This window comes from Megalops cyprinoides, chromosome 3 (genome assembly GCF_013368585.1).
Source record: "Megalops cyprinoides isolate fMegCyp1 chromosome 3, fMegCyp1.pri, whole genome shotgun sequence".
Classification (NCBI taxonomy): Eukaryota; Metazoa; Chordata; class Actinopteri; order Elopiformes; family Megalopidae; genus Megalops; species Megalops cyprinoides.
The window spans coordinates 15306256-15332361 of NC_050585.1; the positions used below are offsets into that span (position 1 = coordinate 15306256).

General features: G+C 37.8%; 5 protein-coding genes across 5 annotated transcripts; all 5 read right to left on the reverse strand.

Moving 5' to 3' along the window:
• Nucleotides 1-8745: 8745 nt before the first annotated feature.
• LOC118774146 (olfactory receptor 52J3-like) lies at nt 8746-9702 on the reverse strand. Its single transcript, XM_036523303.1, has one exon. The coding sequence runs from the start codon at nt 9700-9702 to the stop codon at nt 8746-8748; it is 957 nt and encodes a 318-aa protein (XP_036379196.1).
• Nucleotides 9703-13367: 3665 nt separating this feature from the next.
• On the reverse strand, nt 13368-14324 carry LOC118774147 (olfactory receptor 52J3-like). Its single transcript, XM_036523304.1, has one exon. It carries the CDS (start codon nt 14322-14324, stop codon nt 13368-13370), a length of 957 nt encoding a protein of 318 aa, XP_036379197.1.
• Nucleotides 14325-16704: 2380 nt separating this feature from the next.
• Nucleotides 16705-17652, reverse strand: LOC118774148 (olfactory receptor 52E4-like). Its single transcript, XM_036523305.1, has one exon. The coding sequence runs from the start codon at nt 17650-17652 to the stop codon at nt 16705-16707; it is 948 nt and encodes a 315-aa protein (XP_036379198.1).
• A 3455-nt stretch (nt 17653-21107) lies between these two features.
• Nucleotides 21108-22028, reverse strand: LOC118775506 (olfactory receptor 6N1-like). Its single transcript, XM_036525460.1, has one exon. It carries the CDS (start codon nt 22026-22028, stop codon nt 21108-21110), a length of 921 nt encoding a protein of 306 aa, XP_036381353.1.
• A 2194-nt stretch (nt 22029-24222) lies between these two features.
• On the reverse strand, nt 24223-25170 carry LOC118774150 (olfactory receptor 1496-like). Its single transcript, XM_036523306.1, has one exon. The coding sequence runs from the start codon at nt 25168-25170 to the stop codon at nt 24223-24225; it is 948 nt and encodes a 315-aa protein (XP_036379199.1).
• Nucleotides 25171-26106: the final 936 nt, after the last annotated feature.

A 26106-nucleotide genomic window follows, 5' to 3' on the forward strand; every position in this document is an offset into this window, starting at 1 on the left:
CAGGTATGAGTGTAGGTACTGAATGCTTGTGTGAGAAAAAGTATACTGGTGCTGTAATCATATGTAAATCTGTGCATATCTTTTTAGAGACATCTGCTTTAATGAAGCTTTCCTGTCTCCTGACTTCTCCCAATTATAAGGTGGTGACTGCATTGTTCTCCATGAAAACAGAAAAACAGCAAGTTACCCATACATGCTAAATACTTTTTTCCTACACGATGGTGGAAACACTTAAAAATAGTCTGCCATTAAAATGTATGAACAAGATAACACTATGTATCACTATGATAATTATAGGTGATAATTATTTATCAATAATTATGGTCTTAGAGACCAAGACACAGTTATGTTCATGACAAGGTTTTTTTTTGCATGGTTTTGTAACACTTCAGATAAGTGCATAAGAATGGTGCCTACATATGTATGGCATTGTTGTAATGTAACAGTTGGTCTTCACTGTATGTCATACTGTTGTACTTGTAAAGGTTGTAATGTTACAGTAAGTATCAGAAATCATATGAGGAAACATACACGTATCTGTTGTGGAGAGTCATGTCTCAACTGTGGTAGATGACATGAATAGAAAAGACGTCAGAGTGAAAAGATTATTCTTTCAAGGTTTGGCATCTGACACTTTGTAACAGTTTTTAAATATAGATTGTAGAAAAGGGGTATATATACAGTATGTGTAAGTATTGCTACAATGTAAGTACAGGTCATTACTGTACAGTATGATCCAAGTTAGGACTTAAAAAGAGGTAATGTGAAGCTACAGGCAAGTTAGAAGAATGCACAGACATACACCATCCGAAGTATACATTTTCCATAGCAGTATCATATTATAGCATGTCACGTATCACTCCTGACACTTTTCTGAATTTGAGACACAACAAAACAAAACAAAAGAGACACCCCCCCCCCCAAAAAAAAGACACTTAAATGGTTTAGTGTAACTTGGATCCAATTATTAATCAATGACATTAAAGATTAGAATATTTTTGTGTTTATACGAACTCACAGGGAATCGCACATGTGAGTAACCACTTCAGGTTTTGTTCACGGTTTGTGTTTATTGTCTTTATTAGATAATTTGTTTTGGTACTATAAATTATCAATTAGAATGAAATTATGCATAATAATTGATAAGTTTATTTAGGCTATAAATGGTGAATCTTTGCATATCATTTTCACATGCTATTATCAAACAAGCTACCAAGACCGATAACAAGCTTACTAGCTAGAAAGCAAAAGTACTCCATTGACAACCTACTTGCTAGCTTGCTTGTGAACAAAGTCAATTTTGAAGCTTATTAGCTAGCTAGCAAGCTTGAGTAGCAAGCAAGTTTATCTTGTGTCCATCTTCATTGTTGGATGATTGGCTCTGTTGTTCAATTCATGCATTTTTGAATGCAACAATTGAACAGATACATGGGTGTGCATGTTAAATCTGAATCCCAAAAACTGAACAATGCTCAGGTTCTCCTGAGTCTGGGCATTCTATGAGAATTGAAAGAAAAAATAACTGTCATTTAGCAGATACTCTTATCCAGAGCAACTTACACAGGTTACAATTTTACTTTTGGTCCATTTATACAGCTGGATATTTATGTAGGCAATTTTAGGTTAAGAACCTTGCCCAAGGGTACAACAGCAGTGCCGCAACAGGGAATCAAACTAGTAACCTTTCAGTTATGAGCTCTGCTCCTCACCGCTACACCACCCTGCCACCTCTGGCTGTAACATGTATTTGAGAACAGTAACATAATTTACTAAGTAGACTCACATGACTCATGTCACAATACACTGTTATTTTACAGTTGGAGACCAAACCCCATATTCTACTGTCAGGTCTCATTAATTCTCTTCTTTACTGTGCTCTTCAGCACTATATACTGCAAGAGCTAGCTAATTGGCAGACAGTAAACTGTTCTTTGTTCCACTTGAGATGTAACACTACTCTGTCTGATTGAAATACACACACACACGTCAGGAGCTGCCAACACTAACCCCTGCTACCCCAGCACAGGTTCCCCCCAAAGGATCTGCCCGCCACAGACAACCAGGACACTGGAGGTACAGGTACAGAAACTTTATTAAGCCTTCCAGTAAAAGTACCATAGTTCATAGAGTGGATGGCTCACGCCCCCCCCCCCCCCACCCCCCCCCCCCCATTACGCGACTCTTGACAGAGGCGAGACCCCTCTTGGCCGCCCAAGGAGGCGTGCCACACACCAGGGAGGAGGTCCACTCACACACACACAAACACACGCACAAAAAGAAAAAAAAAGGGTGGGAAGCAACTCGACCCATGCCTCTATGCCGGACATCGCTTGCGCCCCAAAATAAAAAAAACCAAACCCAAACAAAAAAAGGGCAGAATGCTGCTGCTTTTCTTGGTCCGGACCGCTGCCTCCAGACGCTGGTGTTTGCTGCTCATCCTCCTCGTGCAGCTCCACAGCAGGAACTTCGACCGCACCGGGGGGGGGGGGGGGGGGGGGGACACACGGTACAGATCACCCTCACTGCTAGGCTGGGCAGGCCTAAAAATGGGCCTGCACACACACCACGGTAGCACTGCCAGTCACGTCCCTTACTGCGTGGGGCCACCGGCCCGATCCGCCTCCTGCCCAGCCTGGGGCTCTGCTGCTCCGCCACTCTCCAGCCTCTCTTCCCGTCTCCTTTCCCAGCCAGCCTCCATTGTATCGCCTGCTCTGTGCGTCACTCCAGGAAGGGGTCCAGGAAACTTATCACTAACAAAATATTTGCAAAGCAAAAAGAAACCCCGCCAAAAACATCAAAGAAAACCAAAACCAAAAATTAACCAAAAAGAAGCAATGAAAAATAATCAAACGGAACAAAAATAATTTCCCCAGTAAAACCAGCTAGCAGAGCCTTCTTTATGTATGTGATCTCGTATGTTGGATGTTCCTTGCAAGCTTTTGTGATTTTTTGCTCTGTTATGTGTGACTGTGATGTCCTATCACAGGTATGTGGCAATATGCAAACCGTTAGACTATCACTCTATTATGACAAACAGCACTCTCATTATATTACTCCTGTTATCCTGGCTTTTCCCTGCTTTCTCTATGTCTACCTTACTTGTGTTATCAAACCGGTTGCCATTATGTGGATCCCACATCGATAAACTCTATTGTGACAACTGGTCAATAGTAAAGCTTTCTTGTGATCCAGTTACAATTAATAACATTTATGGATTAATAATTATTCTTATATACTTTTGTCTTGTTATTTTCATTATTTCTTCTTACTGCAAATTGATTTCTGCTTGCACAAAATCCATAGAGAACAAAAACAAATTTATGCATACTTGTTTGCCACATTTGCTCTCCTTAGTTAATTTTACAGTTGCTTTATTTTTTGATTCAATGGACACTCGATATGGATCAAAGGATTTCCCACAAAGTCTACGCAATTTCATGATCTTGGAATATTTGATAATCCCACCTATTTTCAACCCTGTTATCTATGGATTAAAATTGACAGAGGTTCGCAAAAGAGCTCTTAGTGTGTTTATAAAAGTCAAAGTGACTGACTCTAGTGTAAAAAAGAGGTAGCAAATAACTGTTTTATGTGCCCGATTAGAACTGGCGTTATAGTCTACAGTGTGTATGTCCTTTACTGTATTATAAATATAATTGCTCTAATACAACCAACTGAATGCTACCAAAGCATTTAAATCCTGGAAATTTATTTTTCAAGTACAATCTCTCATGTTCGTCTTTTTAGACCAATTTTGGAATGTGGTAGGGGGGCCCTGCCTAAAGGCCCATTTATACCCTCCGGATCCGGACGAAATTTGTCTTTCCCTTCCAGACGTTGCTCCCGGAGCTGGTGTTCATACCCTCCGACCGTTTTCAGCGTTTTGTCAGTGTGTCCTCTAGGGGGCAGTGTTGAGTCGTAAATTACAGAGCCGTTGTCATGGCAGCCGTTGCCTTGTCAACGCTTGTCAACGCTTCTGTCAACTGCATCAGAGAGTTTCAAGGAAGATAACTTAAGTATCTTTGGCTGCATACAGTGGTCAGCTGCTTACCGGCAACAGTAATGGCTTCAGTAGAGGAGGTTATCATACTGACAGTATTGAGAAATAGGAGAAAACGAAAGAATCAGAGGTCTGCGAGGCGGTGGCATGTAAGGCCACTGAATGAAGACCGATTTGTGAACGGTGAATTTTTCTCACTCGTGTTGCCGATGCGGGAACTGGATGAAGAAAGGCATTTCTCCTATTTCCGTATGTCCGCTGCAACTTTTGACTATTTGCTTCGCCAGTTAACACCAGAAATCACCCATGTAGGGTCACATAGAGCTCCCGTTTGTGAGGCAGAGCGCCTCTCCCTCACTCTCCGATTTCTGGCTGCTGGGATTAGTCAACAAGCCCTGGCGGCAAGTTACAAATTGGGCACCGCGACGGTGTCCAACATCATCAAGGAGGTGTGCCGGGCTCTCTGGGTAGTTTTGCAGGACCACGTCAGATTCCCACATGGAGAGCAATGGGAAGCCATCCGTGGAGATTTCTGGAGGTTATGGGATTACCCCAACTGCATTGGAGCCCTGGACGGGAAACATGTCCGCGTGAAAGCCCCGGCAAACAGCGGCAGTAGTTTTTTTAATTACAAGGGCTTTTTTAGTTTTATTTTGATGGCTGCCTGTGATGCACATTATCGCTTCACTTTCATTGACATCGGAGCCTTCGGCAAGGAGAGTGATGCTGGGGTTTTCGCAAGAACAAAGTTTGGAGAGCAGCTAATCCAGGGACGTCTCCCTCTGCCTCCACATGCTCCTCTGCCTGGAACAGATGTTCTCACACCTCCGGTTTTTGTGGCCGATGAAGCGTTTCCACAAAAGATAAATCTAATGCGCCCATTCCCTGGTAAGTGAGTGGAGTAGCCTTTCTAATAAATCTTTCTAATAAATCTTTAATTCATTTTTGACATTAAGATTTAATTATAATGGAGCCTTATTGCCTTTTACCCAAAGGCTCTGACTAGCTACATTGTTGCAACATGTGTTTATCCTCTGTAAATATAATTTCTAATAGCCTAATTATATTCTGTTAATAGGATCTCAGCAACTGTCTCTGGAGGAAAAGGTTTACAATTTTCGGCACTCGAGAGCCAGGAGAGTCATCGAAAACGCCTTTGGCATTCTTGCTGCCCGGTGGCGGATCCTCGGAAGGGCGATGGAGTGCTCAATTGAAACAGCAGAGGATGTCACAAAGGCATGTGTGGCTCTGCACAATTTCCTGTCCAAAGGAGACCAATCCCTCCCTGAACAACAGCGGTACATACCACCCGGAATGGTCGACACGGAAGGTGCTCCTGGAGAATGGAGACAGGTGATTCAGGGAGACAGCAACCTCCTCCCCACCCGCCGCATCACAGCTGCAAGAGCCATGCAGGATGGCATGGTTGTTAGGGAGATTTTTAAGGAATATTTCCAAACAGACCAAGGAAGAATTGAGTGGCAGGACAGGCATGTCAGACGTGGCACACTTTTAAACTAGGTCCCTTTTTATTGTTAGTTTTTTACCTTGTTGTATATGTTTTATATGTGTATTGTGGCGGCTGGTGAGGAAAATTGTACATTGAACATTGTTTACATGTGGGGATTACCCCCATGGATTTCTTAGATGCAATTTACTGTATTCTAGTGCATTTTGGAGTAACCTGTTTGACATGGAAAATGCAAAAGCATCAATTAAATAAGTTTTCAAATAAATACCGGCAGTCGGAAAATGGCAATTACAAAGTGATCATTTATTTTCCTAAAACAGTACAGTTAAGCTCCATAGGCACTGGGAACAGTGAACAGTGCAAGGGCAAATATAACTAAAATATAATACAATGGTCAAATTCTTGAAAGAAGAGCACACACGCACACACCTAAATTGATAACTGAAAAGCATATGAACAAATACATAGTGTATACACTACATGCCAAAAGTTTGGACACACCTCATTCAATGTGTTCTGTGTTCTCATGACTATTTACAGTATACTCTACTCTCACTCAAGGCATCAAAACTGAATGAGCACTCACCCACTACTCAGGCTTGCGCGCCCAGCGCATGTCCCAAGCCTCAGTAGCAGGGATGGTACAAAATTCACACACACAGTTAAATCCACAAGAACCTATTGCTTCATAACTCTTTGGTAAAAAAAACAGTAAAACAGTGAAACAGTAAAAACAGTAATAAAAACACTTTACATCTTACTGATAATTTACTGATAATTAAACATCAGCTGCTGGATCTCTTTCATCAGCTTCTTTGCTTCAGCTTGAGGAAGCTCTTGAAGCACGGTGTTTAGATAGGCTGTAGAGGTGCTGAAGACATTTTTATTTTGTTGCTCCTGTTTTCGTAACTCCTCCAGCCTTGCCAGCAATGCAGCATCCACCTCGTCCATAGAATTTTTCCTCTTCTTTTTTGAAGATCCAGGGTGGGGACTCTGAGAGGGGGTACTTTCCACATGTGCTGATGTGGACACAGGCCCTGCAGGCGGGGAAACACCCTCATTGTTGTCGTCGTCCTCCTCCCTCTCTTCCTCTCCCTCCAGCTCCTCTCCCCCCGCTTGATCTTGAGTCTGTAAAGATACAAAATTGTTATTATTATTATTATTATTATTAGGCTAATAATACAGATAATATAATCAATACTGATTCATATGTGACATGAATAACCAAAGTGAGTGACTATGGCACCTACAACGAACTCATTAACACTGATGGTTTTACAAAGCACAAATAAATTATCAAATAATTAAATACTAATAAATATAAAATAAACATAAATATAATACACTTACATCATAATTGGATGCAGTATTTCGGTGCCTCACATGCACCTTCAGCCAGGCTAGACGCTGGAGGACAGGATGTTCGGGTCCTCCAGCGGCATCCCCACTCCTCTTTGCCACTGCCTTGTTGTGCGCCCGAACGTAACGGTCACGGGCAAGGGTCCATTTGTTAACAACTGTTTTGACCGGGAGTCCCACAACTGCCGCTATTTCCTCCCAGCTGTTTTTACAACGCTGTTTGTCACGGTGACCCAGTACGGTGGAGTCGTACAGATGTACATAGCCCCTCACCAACTCGCAAATCCCCTCCTCCAAATTAGCCGCCATTTTTAAGAATTCTTTAAGATTTAAATGTCCAGTGTTGACAGTTCACGTAGACCAAAGAAGGATGTGACGTAGACCCCACTCTTCTTCGTGGACTTTCGAAATTGTACACTTCTGACTCTCTACTGCCCCCACACATTTATGTGGTATTGCTCCGTTTCGCCCGGAGCTCACCGGAATGCTAAGCTCTTGACCAGCGGACAAACTGACGGGTGAAACGACCTCCGGAAACGGATGAAAATGTCCGTTTCTGTTATTACCGGAGGGTATAAATGGGCCTTAACAAGCATGCCATTTAGTGGAGTAATTCTGATTGGCACATCTATTCCAAACTCTGACCCCTCTGACTCCATGTGTTCTTTTTCTTCACCACCAACCCCTGATATATGATATGGAACTCCAGTAAAACCAGCTAGCAGAGCCTTCCTTTCCCCGAGCCGTCTGACTCCTGACTGTCTGAATTGTAGCCTTCTTACACCTGTAACCTTGGTAATGAAAATTCAGAACAGCTGCAAGCTCTGCCACTTCGGCGGAGGAAATCATTGAATAACCCCAGCTCCACAATACACCTGCGGTTCCCAATTAACATCCCAGAATGAGAGGCTCCACATGGCAGCAGCTGTCAGCTTACCTCCTGACACACACACACACACACAAAAAGAACCAAAACAAAAGTTTAAAGTTTAAAACAATCAGAATGTCTACAGTATTTTTGTAATAAGGCAAAGTGGTTACCTTCCCACTTTACATACTGACCCTAACATACAATTTCTTGCATTGTAAAGGTGTAATATGCAGCTGATGACAAAATGCTTCATTTCTCTCTCCAGTTTCAGTCATTTTGTTTTCAAAATTTTACAAAATTTACATTTTATAAACTGAGTGACCTACCATAAATTGCTATCCTGGTAAGTAGATAGCTGCCTATCTGTGTAGTTACAGTGCTGTTAAATTATTTGTCTAGCCAGTGACTCAGCTGTTGAGCATACTATCTACCTAGAGAAAAAAAAACTTTAAAAATAATGTTAGCTACCAATGTAGATGGCTAGTGAGACAGCTGCTTTACCAATGACTCAGTGAGCCCACTGACTGAAAATGGAATTAGCTAGCTACAGCTTGACCCACCAATTAGCCAGCTAGGTGTTTTTATTCATTCATGCGTAGTATCAGGACTGTCATGAGGCAGTTGCTGTCTACGTGAAACCCAAGCACACAACAGTGGAAAAACAAAAATATGTGTTTATGCAATTACAGTACAACGATGATGATGTCATCTTCTTACTCGAGAGTAAATTCCCAACTAATTAAGATTTTCAGTTGCTCAAAGTTGTTGTTCAAAGTACTTCAGCCCCATCAAATTGATTGCTAACACTTGAATGTCTTCTTGGCATGAACCTAAAAGCCTTGAACGCTTAATGAAAACCACACAACTTTGCCCAATAGTGTAGCACGTAACAAAAATATCATTCATCCGAACAGAAAAGCAGACCACCAGGACAAGGTTTCTGTCCATTTATTAGGTTACATTAACACTTTCTCTTTACCACACACAAATGGAAAAAATATGTGGCAAATTAAAATTTCAAACTTACCCACATGAATTGGAATATTATTTTGCCATGTTTAGACTGTAATGGGGGTCTCCCACTTTGACTTTGATAAACATTCTCAGAACTCTTTTGCGAAGTTCAGTCAGTTTTAGTCCATAGACAAAAGGATTGAAAATAGGTGGGATTATCAGAAACTCTAATGCCAAGAAATTGCGCACACTCCGCGGGATGTCCTGTGATTGAAATCGGTTGTTAAGTATATCAAAAAATAAAGCACATGCAAAGTTAATCATGGTAACCAAATGTGGTAGACATGTGTGCATAAACTTTTTTTTGCTGTCTGTGGATTTTATAGAGGCTCCTACCAATTTAATATACGAGCAAATAATGACAACAACAAAACACATGTATATGGATATCATAACCAATCCATATATATTATTAATGATTGTAGGTTCACAAGACAGCCTCACTATAGACCAGCTATCACAATATAATTTGTCAATGTGGGATCCACATAATGACAACCGGTATGTTAACAGAATTAATGCTAATGTAGAGAGAGAAGGGAAAAGCCAGGAAAAGATAAGTAATTTTACAAGAGTGTTCTTAGTCATAATAGAGTGATAGTCTAAGGGTCTGCAGATTGCCACATACCTGTCATATGCCATCACTGTTAATGTTGTACAGTCACACTGAACATAAGTGTAAATCATAAAAATTTGCAAAAGGCATTCTGTATATGTGATCACATGGGAGTCATGGATCACATTTGATAGGAATTTGGGGTAGAAACCAGTTGTTCCAAACAATCCATTAATACACTGATTACACACAAAAATATACATGGGCTCATGGAGGGTTTTTTCCAGCATAATTGTCACTATCAAAATCACATTCAATACAATTATTAAAACATATACAGAAAAAGAGAGAACAAAATACATTGTTTTATCTGACTTTGATTCTTTGAGCTCTGACAGAGTGAATAATTTAAAATAAGACATATTGTCCATAAATGTCTTCTTTCTTTCAACAGCAAACCTAGACAAAAAATACTCACATTGTAAGAAAATGTGTTCACAAGGGTGTTGGATTTCGAGGTTTCCTGAAAATGTACAATAGTCTATTCTACAGATTATGCAAAGTGCCCATTTACAAATATGTTTCCACATGTGTATAATTAGTTTGCTGCTGCACATAAACTATTTTTCAAGATTGTGCACCTGGTACACATAACAATGAAAAATGTCATTTATACTATGTCTCCTAATCTAATTCAGTTTTAGATAAAATGTTTGCCGTTAAATGCAGCCTGTCTCTCAGGGAGTATTATAACCATATCACATCTTGTTGGTTTGTTACCTGTTCTTGTCCAAAAGGGTAGGGGTGATTCCAGTCTTTACTGGAAGCTCTGAGAGACGCATCCCTGTCCTGTACTCCCAAGCTTGTATGCTCTATCTCTGCTTTTATACTCTCTGCTCTCATGATCTTCACTCTTCAGCTGTTTACTCAAATATTTCTTTTAGCCAGGACTCTTTGGACCCAACTTAATTGCATAAAAGTTGGTTCTCTAAGGCATTGATTCTTTTTATATTTTTGTTTTGGTTCAACCAGCATGCAGTAGGTGTAATGTACCCCATGTGTTTTGCAAGACCGGTAAACAATTATTTAGTAGCAGTAGGAGTACATTAAATTCCCTCATGATTTTGTTACTTGCAGGGAAAACGGTTTAAAGTTTAAATCTTAAATAATCATTTTAATACAAAAATACACACCACAGCTCAACGTAATGCTGAAGCCGGAAACATTGTCCATGGCTAGTGCAATGTGATCATTTGGCGATAGCATGTAGTTAGGCAGGGGGCTTGGTATCAATGCTGCTGTTCATTCAATCACAGAATGAACAGCAGATTTACATAGTGCTTGTGAGATTTTTCATGGTGATTTAACATAAAATATGCATACAGTTACATATATTGTTTAGGTAGAGAGAAAAGAAGGATTCAAATTGATTAAATTGCTAAATTTCTAAGATCACTTTAGTAAGATTTCTCTGAATACTAGCAAAAAAAAAAAAAAAAAACCAAACAACCAAAAACATGTGGAACATGTTTTAAAAATGGTATTAGCCTAATTCATTCCTTTTGTATAGCTACAGCTGGGTGTTCAGCAGTGCCACAGTAATGATGCTTAATAGAGGAAAATATGTATAGTTAAATATGGATCTCAACCATAACTGATCTCTGACTTTTGCTGACAAATAAACAAATAAAGCTGCAAATTACAATGAAATATCAATCTTAAATTTAATTAAAGGTAATTACTGACCTTGTTCCTCTAGGTCTGCTATAAGTGTGCATTTGTCCTAGCCAAAGAGATTGCCAGAACACATTTATAAGATCAATGAACCCTTTGCCCTCCTTAAATGTGCATCGTCATTTAGCTACATGATAGCATGACTGACATTTATCTGACAAATGTTTTTCCTGAAAACTGTCTGAGCCAGCTACTTGTAGCTAGGTGTTAGTTAAGTAACTAGTAAGTAAACTAAAATGCCAATTTGGCAGCTTTTGACAAGGTTTGACAACTTGTTGACAAGTTTCAACACGTTTAAATAATTTTGGCAATGACAATGTCAGCTGACACTTTTAGTTTAATATCTATTATCCCATTACATCAGTTAGTAAGGAACATCTGTCTTATGATGGTTTCAGTTTGACCTGTATTGTTTTGTAAGATGTATCCGATTCCTCCTTGTCTTTGCATTGATTAAGCTTATTTTACGAAACTGAAACTGTGGAAGTTGTGATTGAAGTGGTTATAGCGGTACTTCTATTTGGCTTGGAGTCCAAAGGGATCACATATGGTCATGGGCCAAGGTTGCCGACCCACCGTTTGGACATTTTCGACAGGGAAGCGTAAGGAGAAGATTGGCTGGAGGAGGGATGCTGTGAACAGCTGATGCGGAAAGGAAGCGGGGATTTTACAGTTGTGGATGGGACTGGTGTGTTTAGGTTTTGTTAATTGCTTTGGGATTCTCTGAAAATTCTCCTCCCGAATCTTTGTCTGGAGCTCCATATCATATATGTATTGTCAGGGGTTGGTGGTGAAGAAAAAGAACACATGGAGTCAGAGGGGTCAGAGTTTGGAATAGATGTGCCAATCAGAATTACTCCACTAAATGGCATGCTTGTTAGACAGGGCCCCCCTACCACATTCCAAAATTGGTCTAAAAAGACGAACATGAGAGATTGTACTTGAAAAATAAATTTCCAGGATTTAAATGCTTTGGTAGCATTCAGTTGGTTGTATTAGAGCACTTATATTTATAATACAGTAAAGGACATACACACTGTAGACTATAACTCCAGATCTAATCGGGCACATAAAACAGTTATTTGCTACCTCTTTTTTACACTAGAGTCAGTCACTTTGACTCTTATAAACACACTAAGAGCTCTTTTGCGAACCTCTGTCAATAGGTGGAATTATCAAATATTCCAAGATCATGAAAGTGCGTAGACTTTGTGGGAAATCCTTTGATCCATATCGAGTGTCCATTGAATAAAAAAATAAAGCAACTGTAAAATTAACTAAGGAGAGCAAATGTGGCAAACAAGTATGCATAAATTTGTTTTTGTTCTCTATGGATTTTGTGCAAGCAGAAATCAATTTGCAGTAAGAAGAAATAATGAAAATAACAAGACAAAAGTATATAAGAATAATTATTAATCCATAAATGTTATTAATTGTAACTGGATCACAAGAAAGCTTTACTATTGACCAGTTGTCACAATAGAGTTTATCGATGTGGGATCCACATAATGGCAACCGGTTTGATAACACAAGTAAGGTAGACATAGAGAAAGCAGGGAAAAGCCAGGATAACAGGAGTAATATAATGAGAGTGCTGTTTGTCATAATAGAGTGATAGTCTAACGGTTTGCATATTGCCACATACCTGTGATAGGACATCACAGTCACACATAACAGAGCAATAAATCACAAAAGCTTGCAAGGAACATCCAACATACGAGATCACATACATAAGGAAGGCTCTGCTAGCTGGTTTTACTGGGGAAATTATTTTTGTTCCGTTTGATTATTTTTCATTGCTTCTTTTTGGTTAATTTTTGGTTTCGGTTTTCTTTGATGTTTTTGGCCGGGTTTCTTTTTGCTTTGCAAATATTTTGTTAGTGATAAGTTTCCTGGACCCCTTCCTGGAGTGACGCACAGAGCAGGCGATACAATGGAGGCCGGCTGGGAAAGGAGACGGGAAGAGAGGCTGGAGAGCGGCGGAGCAGCAGAGCCCCAGGCTGGGCAGGTGGCGGATCGGGGCGGTGTCCCCGCGCAGTAAGGGACGTGACTGGCGGTGCTACCATGGTGTGTGTGCAGGCCCATTTTTAGGCCTGCCCAGCACCATCAAATTGATTGCTAACACTTGATAATCTTCTTGGCATGAACCTAAAAGCCTTGAACGCTTAATGAAAACCACACAACTTTGCCCAATGGTGTAGCACGTAACAAAAATATCATTCATCCGAACAGAAAAGCAGGCCACCAGGACAAGGTTTCTGTCCATTTATTAGGTTACATTAACACTTTCTCTTTACCACACACAAATGGAAAAAATATGTGGCAAATTAAAATTTCAAACTTACCCACATGAATTGGAACATTATTTTGCCATGTTTAGACTGTAATGGGGGTCTCCCACTTTGACTTTGATAAACATTCTCAGAATTCTTTTGCGAAGTTCAGTCAGTTTTAGTCCATAGACAAAAGGATTGAAAATAGGTGGGATTATCAAAAACTCTAATGCCAAGAAATTGCGCACACTCCGCGGGATGTCCTGTGATTGAAATCGGTTGTTAAGTGTATCAAAAAATAAAGCACATGCAAAGTTAATCATGGTGACCAAATGTGGTAGACAGGTGTGCATAAACTTTTTTTTGCTTTCTGTGGATTTTATAAAGGCTACTACCAATTTAATATACGAGCAAATAATGACAACAACAAAACACATGTATATGGATATCATAACCAATCCATATATATTATTAATGATTGTAGGTTCACAAGACAGCCTCACTATAGACCAGTTATCACAATATAATTTGTCAATGTGGGATCCACATAATGACAACCGGTATGTTAACAGAAGTACTGCTAATGTAGAGAAAGAAGGGAAAAGCCAGGAAAAGATAAGTAATTTTACAAGAGTGCTGTTAGTCATAATAGAGTGATAGTCTAAGGGTCTGCAGATTGCCACATACCTGTCGTAAGCCATCACAGTTAATGTTGTACAGTCACACTGAACATAAGTGTAAATCATAAAAATTTGCAAAAAGCATTCTGTATATGTGATCACATGGGAGTCATGGATCACATTTGATAGGAATTTGGGGTAGAAACCAGTTGTTCCAAACAATCCATTAATACACTGATTACACACAAAAATATACATGGGCTCATGGAGGGTTTTTTCCAGCATAATTGTCACTATCAAAAGCACATTCAATACAATTATTAAAACATATACAGAAAAAGAGAGAACAAAATACATTGTTTTATCTGACTTTGATTCTTTGAGCTCTGACAGAGTGAATAATTTAAAATAAGACATATTGTCCATAAATGTCTTCTTTCTTTCAACAGCAAACCTAGACAAAAAAAATACTCACATTGTAAGCAAATGTGTTCACAAGGGTGTTGAACTTTGAGGTTTCCTGAAAATGTACAATAGTCTATTCTACAGATTATGCAAAGTACCCATTTACAAATATGTTTCCACATGTGTATAATTAGTTTGCTGCTGCACATAAACTATTTTTCAAGATTGTGCACCTGGTACACATAACAATGAAAAATGTCATTTATACTATGTCTCCTAATCTAATTCAGTTTTAGATAAAATGTTTGCCGTTAAATGCAGCCTGTCTCTCAGGGAGTATTATAACCATATCACATCTTGTTGGTTTGTTACCTGTTCTTGTCCAAAAGGGTAGGGGTGATTCCAGTCTTTACTGGAAGCTCTGAGAGACGCATCCCTGTCCTGTACTCCCAAGCTTGTATGCTCTATCTCTGCTTTTATACTCTCTGCTCTCATGATCTTCACTCTTCAGCTGTTTACTCAAATATTTCTTTTAGCCAGGACTCTTTGGACCCAACTTAATTGCATAAAAGTTGGTTCTCTAAGGCATTGATTCTTTTTATATTTTTGTTTTGGTTCAACCAGCATGCAGTAGGTGTAATGTACCCCATGTGTTTTGCAAGACCGGTAAACAATTATTTAGTAGCAGTAGGAGTACATTAAATTCCCTCATGATTTTGTTACTTGCAGGGAAAACGGTTTAAAGTTTAAATTTTAAATAATCATTTTAATACAAAAATACACACCACAGCTCAACGTAATGCTGAAGCAGGAAACATTGTCCATGGCTAGTGCAATGTGATCATTTGGTGATAGCATGTAGTTAGGCAGGGGGCTTGGTATCAATGTTTTACAGAATGAACAGCAGATTTACATAGTGCTTGTGAGATTTTTCATGGTGATTTAACATAAAATATGCATACAGTTACATATATTGTTTAGGTAGAGAGAAAAGAAGGATTCAAATTGATTAAATTGCTAAATTTCTAAGATCACTTTAGTAAGATTTCTCTGAATACTAGCAAAAAAAAAAAAAAAAAAAAACCAAACAACCAAAAACATGTGGAACATGTTTTAAAAATGGTATTAGCCTAATTCATTCCTTTTGTATAGCTACAGCTGGGTGTTCAGCAGTGCCACAGTAATGATGCTTAATAGAGGAAAATATGTATAGTTAAATATGGATCTCAACCATAACTGATCTCTGACTTTTGCTGACAAATAAACAAATAAAGCTGCAAATTACAATGAAATATCAATCTTAAATTTAATTAAAGGTAATTATTGACCTTGTTCCTCTAGGTCTGCTATAAGTGTGCATTTGTCCTAGCCAAAGAGATTGCCAGAACACATTTATAAGATCAATGAACCCTTTGCCCTCCTTAAATGTGCATCGTCATTTAGCTACATGATAGCATGACTAACATTTATCTGACAAATGTTTTTCCTGAAAACTGTCTGAGCCAGCTACTTGTAGCTAGGTGTTAGTTAAGTAACTAGTAAGTAAACTAAAATGCCAATTTGGCAGCTTTTGACAAGGTTTGACAACTTGTTGACAAGTTTCAACACGTTTAAATAATTTTGGCAATGACAATGTCAGCTGACACTTTTAGTTTAATATCTATTATCCCATTACATCAGTTAGTAAGGAACATCTGTCTTATGATGGTTTCAGTTTGACCTGTATTGTTTTGTAAGATGTATCCGATTCCTCCTTGTCTTTGCATTGATTAAGCTTATTTTACGAAACTGAAACTGTGGAAGTTGTGATTGAAGTGGTTATAGCGGTACTTCTATTTGGCTTGGAGTCCAAAGGGATCACATATGGTCATGGGCCAAGGTTGCCGACCCACCGTTTGGACATTTTCGACAGGGAAGCGTAAGGAGAAGATTGGCTGGAGGAGGGATGCTGTGAACAGCTGATGCGGAAAGGAAGCGGGGATTTTACAGTTGTGGATGGGACTGGTGTGTTTAGGTTTTGTTAATTGCTTTGGGATTCTCTGAAAATTCTCCTCCCGAATCTTTGTCTGGAGCTCCATATCATATATGTATTGTCAGGGGTTGGTGGTGAAGAAAAAGAACACATGGAGTCAGAGGGGTCAGAGTTTGGAATAGATGTGCCAATCAGAATTACTCCACTAAATGGCATGCTTGTTAGACAGGGCCCCCCTACCACATTCCAAAATTGGTCTAAAAAGACGAACATGAGAGATTGTACTTGAAAAATAAATTTCCAGGATTTAAATGCTTTGGTAGCATTCAGTTGGTTGTATTAGAGCACTTATATTTATAATACAGTAAAGGACATACACACTGTAGACTATAACTCCAGTTCTAATCGGGCACATAAAACAGTTATTTGCTACCTCTTTTTTACACTAGAGTCAGTCACTTTGACTCTTATAAACACACTAAGAGCTCTTTTGCGAACCTCTGTCAATTTTAATCCATAGATAACAGGGTTGAAAATAGGTGGAATTATCAAATATTCCAAGATCATGAAATTGCGTAGACTTTGTGGGAAATCCTTTGATCCATATCGAGTGTCCATTGAATCAAAAAATAAAGCAACTGTAAAATTAACTAAGGAGAGCAAATGTGGCAAACAAGTATGCATAAATTTGTTTTTGTTCTCTATGGATTTTGTGCAAGCAGAAATCAATTTGCAGTAAGAAGAAATAATGAAAATAACAAGACAAAAGTATATAAGAATAATTATTAATCCATAAATGTTATTAATTGTAACTGGATCACAAGAAAGCTTTACTATTGACCAGTTGTCACAATAGAGTTTGTCGATGTGGGATCCACATAATGGCAACCGGTTTGATAACACAAGTAAGGTAGACATAGAGAAAGCAGGGAAAAGCCAGGAAAACAGGAGTAATATAATGAGAGTGCTGTTTGTCATAACAGAGTGATAGTCTAACGGTTTGCATATTGCCACATACCTGTCATAGGACATCACAGTTAATGTTGTAAACTCACACATAACAGAGCAATAAATCACAAAAGCTTGCAGAGAACATCCAACATACGAGATCACATACATATCACAAAATAAATTAGAGAGGAATTTAGGGTAAAAACCAGCTGTTCCAAACAGTCCATTAATACACAGATTACACAGGAAGATATACATGGGCTCATGGAGGGATTTCTCCAGGAGGATTGTCACTATCAAAATCAGATTGAGTATAATAATCAGAAGGTACAAAATAAGAGAGAGAGCAAAATATATATGTTTATCTGACTTTGCTGCTTTTGGTTCTGTGAGAGTGAATATGATAAAGAAGGATGAATTGTCCATAACTGATCTTCTTTCTCCACCCAACAAACCTAGACAGAAAAAGACAGATACAAGAAGCAAAGAAATCATATGGGTGCAGAATTTGAAGGCATGGGCATTGTTGGTCGCTGCTATCACTGAATTTTTGTTGCACAACGTTCAGTATTCTGGTATTCTACTTTTGCTCCTTTCTATGCTACTGCGTGGTCTCTGTACATTACCATGTGTTTTTCACACGAACTTTCATTATCTGCATCTCCTTTGTCTGAATAATCACCAAAAACAACTGATCGCACACTCACACATAAAAAAATAAATAAATAAATAATGCATCTTGCAGTGCATATTTACCAACTATGTGAAGGTTTTCTGCTTTGGTCTTAATTGTGGTTAGAGTCAGCAAAGACAACTCCTTCTGACTCCTTCCTGTCCACACTGATGAGGTGACCCCAGTTTCTCCTGGATGCTGTGAGAAAGCTGTCTATCTTGTACTCCGACGTTTGGAAACTGTATCTCTTCTTTTATACCCTCGGTTTTCACATGTCAGTAACACTGCTATCCCTGAAGATAGCACCATAACAGCAGCTCGGGTGGCAGCAAGCAACAAGGGATCTGTGCAATTTTTCAGTGTAGATATGTCTGGGTGCTTTTACTTGTGTTCTACCTTTTTTACTTTTTTATAGTCTACTTTTAAATTATTTTTATAGATTATTTTACTAGTTTTTTTATTGATGTTTGCACTGTTGAGGATTGCACTCAAATTTCGTTGTACATGTTACAATGACAATAAAGAAATTCAGATTCTGATTCTGATTCTGATATAAATGCCTTTAATGAAAAAACACTGGGCTGCTTTCTTTGATGATTTTTCAAAAGTATTTCAAAAGTAAATGACCATGAACTGTTTTTAACTAGACACACTAGTATAGATTTTGATAGGGTTATTAGTTGGTTCAGCAGCTATCTTATAAGTAATATCCAATTTTGTTAATACAGAGGGTCATAAATCAAGCTTTCTTGAGATCAGAGGAGGTGTTCCTCTAGGCTTCATTCTGGCTCCTGTTCTGTTCTCTGTTTTTAGAAGTCATTTAGGAGAAGCTATACAATCAACAAAACATTTTCTACATTATCTTAACTTAGTCTCAGATGCACAAAAACCCAAATTTGACTGGCCTCAGCATTCTCATGTCAGGGGGTACACCGATCAAATGGGTGTCCTTTTACAAATACTTAGGTGTATGGCTGGACCGTAAGCTCACCCATGAAACAAACTGATAATCTTGTGAAGAAACTCGAAATTAAATGTAGCTTTCAAAACAAATATTGCTTTTCCTATAGCCTTGTTCAAAGTATGTTTTTGTCTGTTACTGACAAAATATGACAAAAATGTTATTGATGGTGATGGTATGTACATGCTCTGCCCTCAGTTCTACAGAAGCCTGAGTGAGCCTATCACACGTCATTACAATTCATTACAAATGTAAAATCGTTAAAGCATCATTGTCATTTATATCAAACAGTAGGCTAGACCTTGCTGTCCATTTGTAGCCAGCAACATTATGTTTTTATATAGGCGATACTTGGTAAACTCCCATTGTACCTATGTTGACTTCTTTCATGTCTTGCTCTTACCAGCTACTCTCTCCTCAGTATTTCCTTTGTTCCAGGGCCTATTCAGACCCGGAAAACTGCCTTTTTCTTATATTGAACAAATTCTGAAATTAGTAAGTACTTATTTTTAAGAGACTTTAAAACATTTATGCAAAATGGTGTTAAATATTAATATGAATTGTTTTTCATTTCAGTATTAAATACCTTATTTAGTTTGCACACAGAAAGAGAAAGAAGTGGTGAAACAAGACAGATATGATTAAAGATAATATACATTTGCAGGGTGAGGGAAGAAACCCAAAATGGGTTTATACACTGAGCCACACACTATGATCAGAAACAACCAAGATTAAAAATGAAAATTGTACATAAACAGATTACATAATGACTAGAAAGATAATGTAATGATTAAGTGAGCTACAGAGATTTCAGAAATTGCTGGAACTGGTCCATGATGGATTTTTGCAAATGTTTTTTGAAGGAACCAAATTCAAATGGCTGGGTAAATTATTCAAGAAGAATGGTTCTCTGTATTTTATTGAATATTGTCCATGGGTTGTCCTGTAGAATGCAGAATAAAATAACTTGAGTATCTGGTTATGAAAACAGTCTGGAAGGAAATCTTTCTTCACCTAACAATTTTGTAAATTTACATTACATATATAGGTTACGTTAATTACGTTACATATATAGATGTTTTTTGCAGATGTTTGGGATGTAGGAAATAGGATGTACTTTTTGATGCTGAATGATAGCTTATTGGCTTTAAACCAATTTTTGTTGGAGATTAGTTGGAGATTATTAGAAATATTAAAATCTGGCTATTTTGTGTGCCAAAAAGATATTGGAGTCATCAGCAAACAGGATGAAGAATATATGTTTTGACTCAGGGTGAAGATCACCAATGTTGATAAAAAAAATAATAACAATGGATCAAGTATGGATCCCTGAGGAAATCCAAAGGTTGTGCATTCATATAGGAGGACTCAGTTATATTCCAACAGACATATTTGTTTTGACATGTTTTATGTTAGACAAATGACTGCTAAAAAATCTGTCAATTGCCAGCAATTAACTGAATTAAATTGAACTGAGCATGGTCATTTTAAACCAATATTTCATGGTTGACAGTGTCAAAGTCAATAAAAACAACAAGGGTGAATTCATTGTTGACTAATGCTTTCGATATTCAGGTGAATGATTTTTCTGTAAATCCATAGAAATTTATTATGGGAAAAGAAGCTCATTAGTCTATTATACTCTGCTTATTCCAAGACTTTGGATAAGCAAGGGGGAGTGGATATAATAATAATGGAAATGATAATACATCTCCACAATGTCAGGGTTTTTGGCCTTAGCCACAATGGGTTGTGGAGGGCATGTGGAGCAGGTGGTGGGCAGGTATGGCAAAGCAGTGATGACATTCATCACTGCTTTGCCATAGGGATGATCAAACAATTGCAATGAAGAAAATATTCTCATGCTCTCATGTCTTTTGGTTATGTAAGGTTTTATGGAATCATACTATCCAACCCATAAATAACATTAATAATTGATGATGGATGTGCTAAAACAAAGAAGTTTGTCATTTTAGAATTGAAAAGCTGTTCAGTACATCTAGACTCTTCATTGTGAAATAGTCATGTCAGTGTACCAGTTTTCGCAAAAGGGTTTTTGTGCCTTCAAAGGGATGTATTATTTGCGTTAAAACAACAAAGTGCTGACCACCAAGATCGTTTTAAATGCTTTTCTGCCATTCATTCGATCACATTACAAATTGTATTTACAACACAATCAATCACATTAACACTGTATAAAATAAGTGAAGATAATGATTTGCTGTCTCTTTTTAACCCTAGAGTCAGTCACTTTGATTTTATAAACACACCCAGAGCTCTTTTGCGAACCTCTGCCAATTTTAATCCATAGATAACAGGATTAAAAATAGGTGGGATTATTAGAAATTCTAAAACCAGAAAATTTTGCAAACCTTGTGGGAAATCCCTTGATCCATATCGAGTGTACATTGTATCAAAAAGTAAAGCAACCGTGAAATTAATTAAGGAGAGAAAATGTGGCACACAGGTATGCATGAATTTGTTTTTGCTCTCTATGGATTTTATACAAGCAGCAATCAATTTAAAGTAAGAACAAGCAATGAAAACTACAAGACAAAAGTATGCAAGAATAATTATGAAGCCATAAATATTATTAATTATTGTGGATTCACAAGACAGCTTCACTATGGACCAATTGTCACAGTAGAGTTTGTCAATATGGGATCCACATAATGGCAACCTGTTTGATAACACAATTGCTGCAGACATAGACAAAGCAGGAAAAATCCAGGAAAGCAGCAGCAATTTTACAAGAGTGTCATTTGTCATAATAGAATGATAGTCTAATGGTCTGCATATTGCCACATACCTGTCGTAGGACATCACTGTTAATGTTGTACACTCACACATAACGGAAGCATAAATCACAAAAGCTTGCACAGAACATCCAACATATGAGATTACATACGTGTCACACAATAAATCAGAAAGGAATTTAGGGTAGAACCCAGCTGTTCCAAACAGCCCATTAATACACAGATTACACAGGAAGATATACATGGGCTCATGAAGAGCCTTCTCCAGGAGGATTGTCACTATCAAAATCAGATTGAGCAAAATGATCAAAATATACAAAATAAGAGAGAGAGCAAAATATATATGTTTATCTGTGTTTGCTGCTTTTGGTTCTGTGAGAGTTAATACTGTAAAGTAGGATATATTCTCCATAAGTGATCTTATTTCTTCAGGCATCAAACCTAGACAGATAAAAGACATATTAGCAAAAGAAATCATATAGCTGTATTTAAAGCAATGGAAAATCATGAATATGAATTTTCTATGGTAAACAAATTATTCATCATGCAGTATATTTACCAATGATGTGAAAGGTTTCTTCTTTGGTCTTACTTAAGATTGTAGACAGCTAAGAGTAAATTCTTTCCTCTGACTCTTTCCTGTCCTCACTGATGATGATGACTCCAGTCTGTAGTGGAAACTGAAAAAAGATATGTCTGTCTAGTACTGCAAAGTTTCATTGTTGTATCTCTTCTTTTATACTCTCAATGTTCATGTCAGTAACACTGCTGTCCCTGAAGACCCAAGATCCCCCAGACATAACTTAATGAGTGCATAAAAAATATGGGTCATAGCATGGCTATGTTTTGTGGTTCAAGTAAAGCATAAATGCAGAAGGCAGGATGCCCCTGATGTTTTGCACAAGTTAATGCAGAAATGGTAATCAGTCCACACCTATAATAATAATAATAATAATAGAACTACTAATGCTACTAATAATAAATATAATGCATAAGTAATACACACATTAAAGCATTATAGCATGAAAACCCAAGATATATCATGAATATTGGCACGGATAGGGGTTGTTGTTTAACATGTTACAAAGAGGAGTGCCTACAACTCCCTAGCCATGCCACTATTCATGGTATTCCATGGGTTTGGGAGCTATTATGCTTTTATAAAATGGACTTCAAATTATTTTTGCTATGTAGAAACAAAAAGTATGAAGAGAGACGGAATGTACATTTTATGAATTATATAAAACATCATTCTGTCATTGAAAGTAGTAACTGAGCTTCTTGTGAAAGTGCTGCTACAATCCCATTCCAAACCTTCTCTAATGGTGCTGCCAAATTCACTAGCTACCTACTAAACAAGCCGGCTAACAAGCAGAGGTTTAAAAACATTGTGATTTATTTCATGTTAATGTTGTTCATTTTGTTGTAGTCATTAATTCTTACACAACCATTCACAGTACAGTTAACGTTACTGACATACTGTAAGTGTCCAGGAAACTGGTCTCTGTTTTTGCAACAGAGGATGCACCCATTTAGTTTCAGACAGACAAAATACTCCATGGGTTCCTGCTCTCAATTGATGGTTACCTCTGGCTTTGTAGTGAGTGCTGTACCTTGTGGCCGCTCATTCTAATGTTACATTACTTCCCTGGCATGCAGCCTAGCTGGGATTTGCTACCTAGCTACCAGTTAATCTATGAATGCCATTGGCATAGCTATGGGTGTTTTTAGGCATAATGCAAATGTTTAATTTAATCAATAAAATTCGACAAATCTGGCCTGTTGTCTCATTTTTGTAACTAGCTAACATTAGCATTATGCTCATCAAACAATGATTTTATAATGTGCAATGCTATTCAGACGATGTACAAAAATTTCATTTACCAGTGGTACATCAGGGAATGTAATTGGACAAATAGGAACAATAGATCGGAATTAACCGTTTTATATACAAACACATATGTAGCTGTAAGACATTCATTCAATGGGAGGAAGAAGGGAAGCAAAAGGTCACGACCAAAAAATACTCTGAGCACATCTCCATAATGTTACAGGTGGTGCTTCTCACCACTACACCATACTGCTGAACAAGGGATTGTGGGTTGCTAAATTTAGAAGGGAAATTTTAGCCCCTGTATCCAAAAGCAGGGGCATGCACACATACCCCATTCCAATGAATGGCACAAATAAAAATTTCAAAATGATGATTTAAAATCTTTCTGTGTCATTGTTCTTTTTTGGTTTATGTAAGGTTTATGGGATTACTCCTTCCCACCCATCACTAACATGAATAATTGATGGTGGATTGTGTAATAAAAACAAAGAAGTCTGACATTAGAGAATGTTAAAATCATTCATCATTCATCTATGCAGACTCTACACTGTATAAATTGTCATGTCAGTGCGCCAGATTTCTCAACAGAGTTTGCATGCCTTCAGCTGGATGTGCCACTGCCTTAAACAACAAAATACAGACCACAAAGTTAGTTTTAAATGCTTTTCTGTCAGTCTTTTAATCACATTACAAAATGTTATTTATAATACAACAACGTACACAGCGTACTGTACAAAAAATATTCTAATGAGGCACACAGAACAGTAAATTGCTACCTCTTTTTTTCACTGGAGTCAGCCACTTTGACTTTTATAAACACACTCAGGGCTCTTTTGCGAACCTCTGCCAGTTTTAATCCATAGATAAAGGGATTGAAAATTGGTGGGATTATTAGAAATTCTAAAACCAGAAAATTTTGTAGACTCTGCGGGAAATCCCTTGATCCATATCGAGCAAACATTGTGTCAAAAAGTAAAGCAACCGTGAAATTAATTAAGGAGAGCAAATGGGGCAAGCATGTTTGCATAAATTTGTTTTTGTTTTCTATGGATTTTATACAAGCAGCAATCAATTTAAAGTAAGAACAAATAATAAAAATCACAAGACAAAAGTATGCAAGAATAATTATGAAGCCAAAAATGTTATTAATTATTGTGGGTTCACAAGACAGCTTCACTATGGACCAATTATCACAATAGAGTTTATCGATGTGGGATCCACATAATGGCAACCGATTTGATAACACAAGTAAGACAGACATAGATAGCGCTGGAAAAAGCCAGGAAAACAGAAGTAATTTTACCAGAGTGCTGTTTGACATAACAGAGCGGTAGTCCAAAGGTCTGCATATTGCCACATACCTGTCATAGGACATCACAGTTAATGTTGTAAACTCACACATAACAGAGCAATAAATCACAAAAGCTTGCAGAGAACATCCAACATATGAGATCACATACGTATCACAAAATAAATCAGAGAGGAATTTAGGGTAAAAACCAGCTGTTCCAAACAGTCCATTAATACACAGATTACACAGGAAGATATACATGGGCTCATGAAGAGCTTTCTGCAGGAGGATTGTCACTATCAAAGTCAGATTGAGAAAAATGATCAAAATATACAAAATAAGAGAGAGAGCAAAATATATATGTTTATCTGACTTTGTTGCTTTTGGTTCTGTGAGAGTGAATATTGTAAAGTAGGATATATTCTCCATAAGTGATCTTGTTTCTTCTCACACAAAACCTAGACAGAAAAAGACATGTTATTAGAAAATAATAATAAAAATATGGGTGTAGGATATAACATAATGGAAAATCACAAATATAAATTGTCTATGATAAACAAATTATGCATCATGCTGTTTACATTTACCAACTATGTGAAGAAAGCTTTATCCTTTGGTCTTAACTATGGCTACAAACTGCTGAGAGTAAACTCCTTCCTCTGACTCTTTCCTGTCCACACAGATGAGGGTGACTCCAGTTTCTGCTGGAAACTGTCCACTCTGCTCTTCAATGGTTGGATGCTGTATCTCTTCTTTTATACTCTCAGTTTTCATGTCAGTTACGCTGCTATCCCTGAAGGTCCTTGATCCTCCAGACACAACTGAGCAAGTTAAAAATAAAATATGCATCCCTTCCCATTGGCATGGCTACATGTCTTTTTTTATTCAAATGGGGCATAAAGCCTTACTGTCCCTCATGTTTTGCACAAGTTAATCTAGAAATGTCAGTCAATTCATAATTATGATGATGATGACGATTATTATTATTATTATTATTATTATTATTATTAAAGTTAAAATACTCTGAACATATCTCTTTAATGTCAGTTTTGACCAGTAGGTTGTGGAAGGCATTTGGACCAGGTGATGGGTAATTAAAGTACATTAAAGTACATATTGCTTAGCAGATGCTCTCATCCAGAGCAATTTGCTATACAAAGCCTACCAGTGTTACATGTTTTCCATTCAGAGTATACAGATGAATATTTTTACAGAGGTGCCTCAGGTTAAGTAACTTGCCTAAGGGTACAACAACAGTGGCCTCTTAGGGAAAACCAGCAAACTCATGTAATAAGTTATGAATGCTGCTCCTTTCCGCGACCATCTGACACCAAGGAAGCAGCTGTAGAGTGGAATAATAGGGAA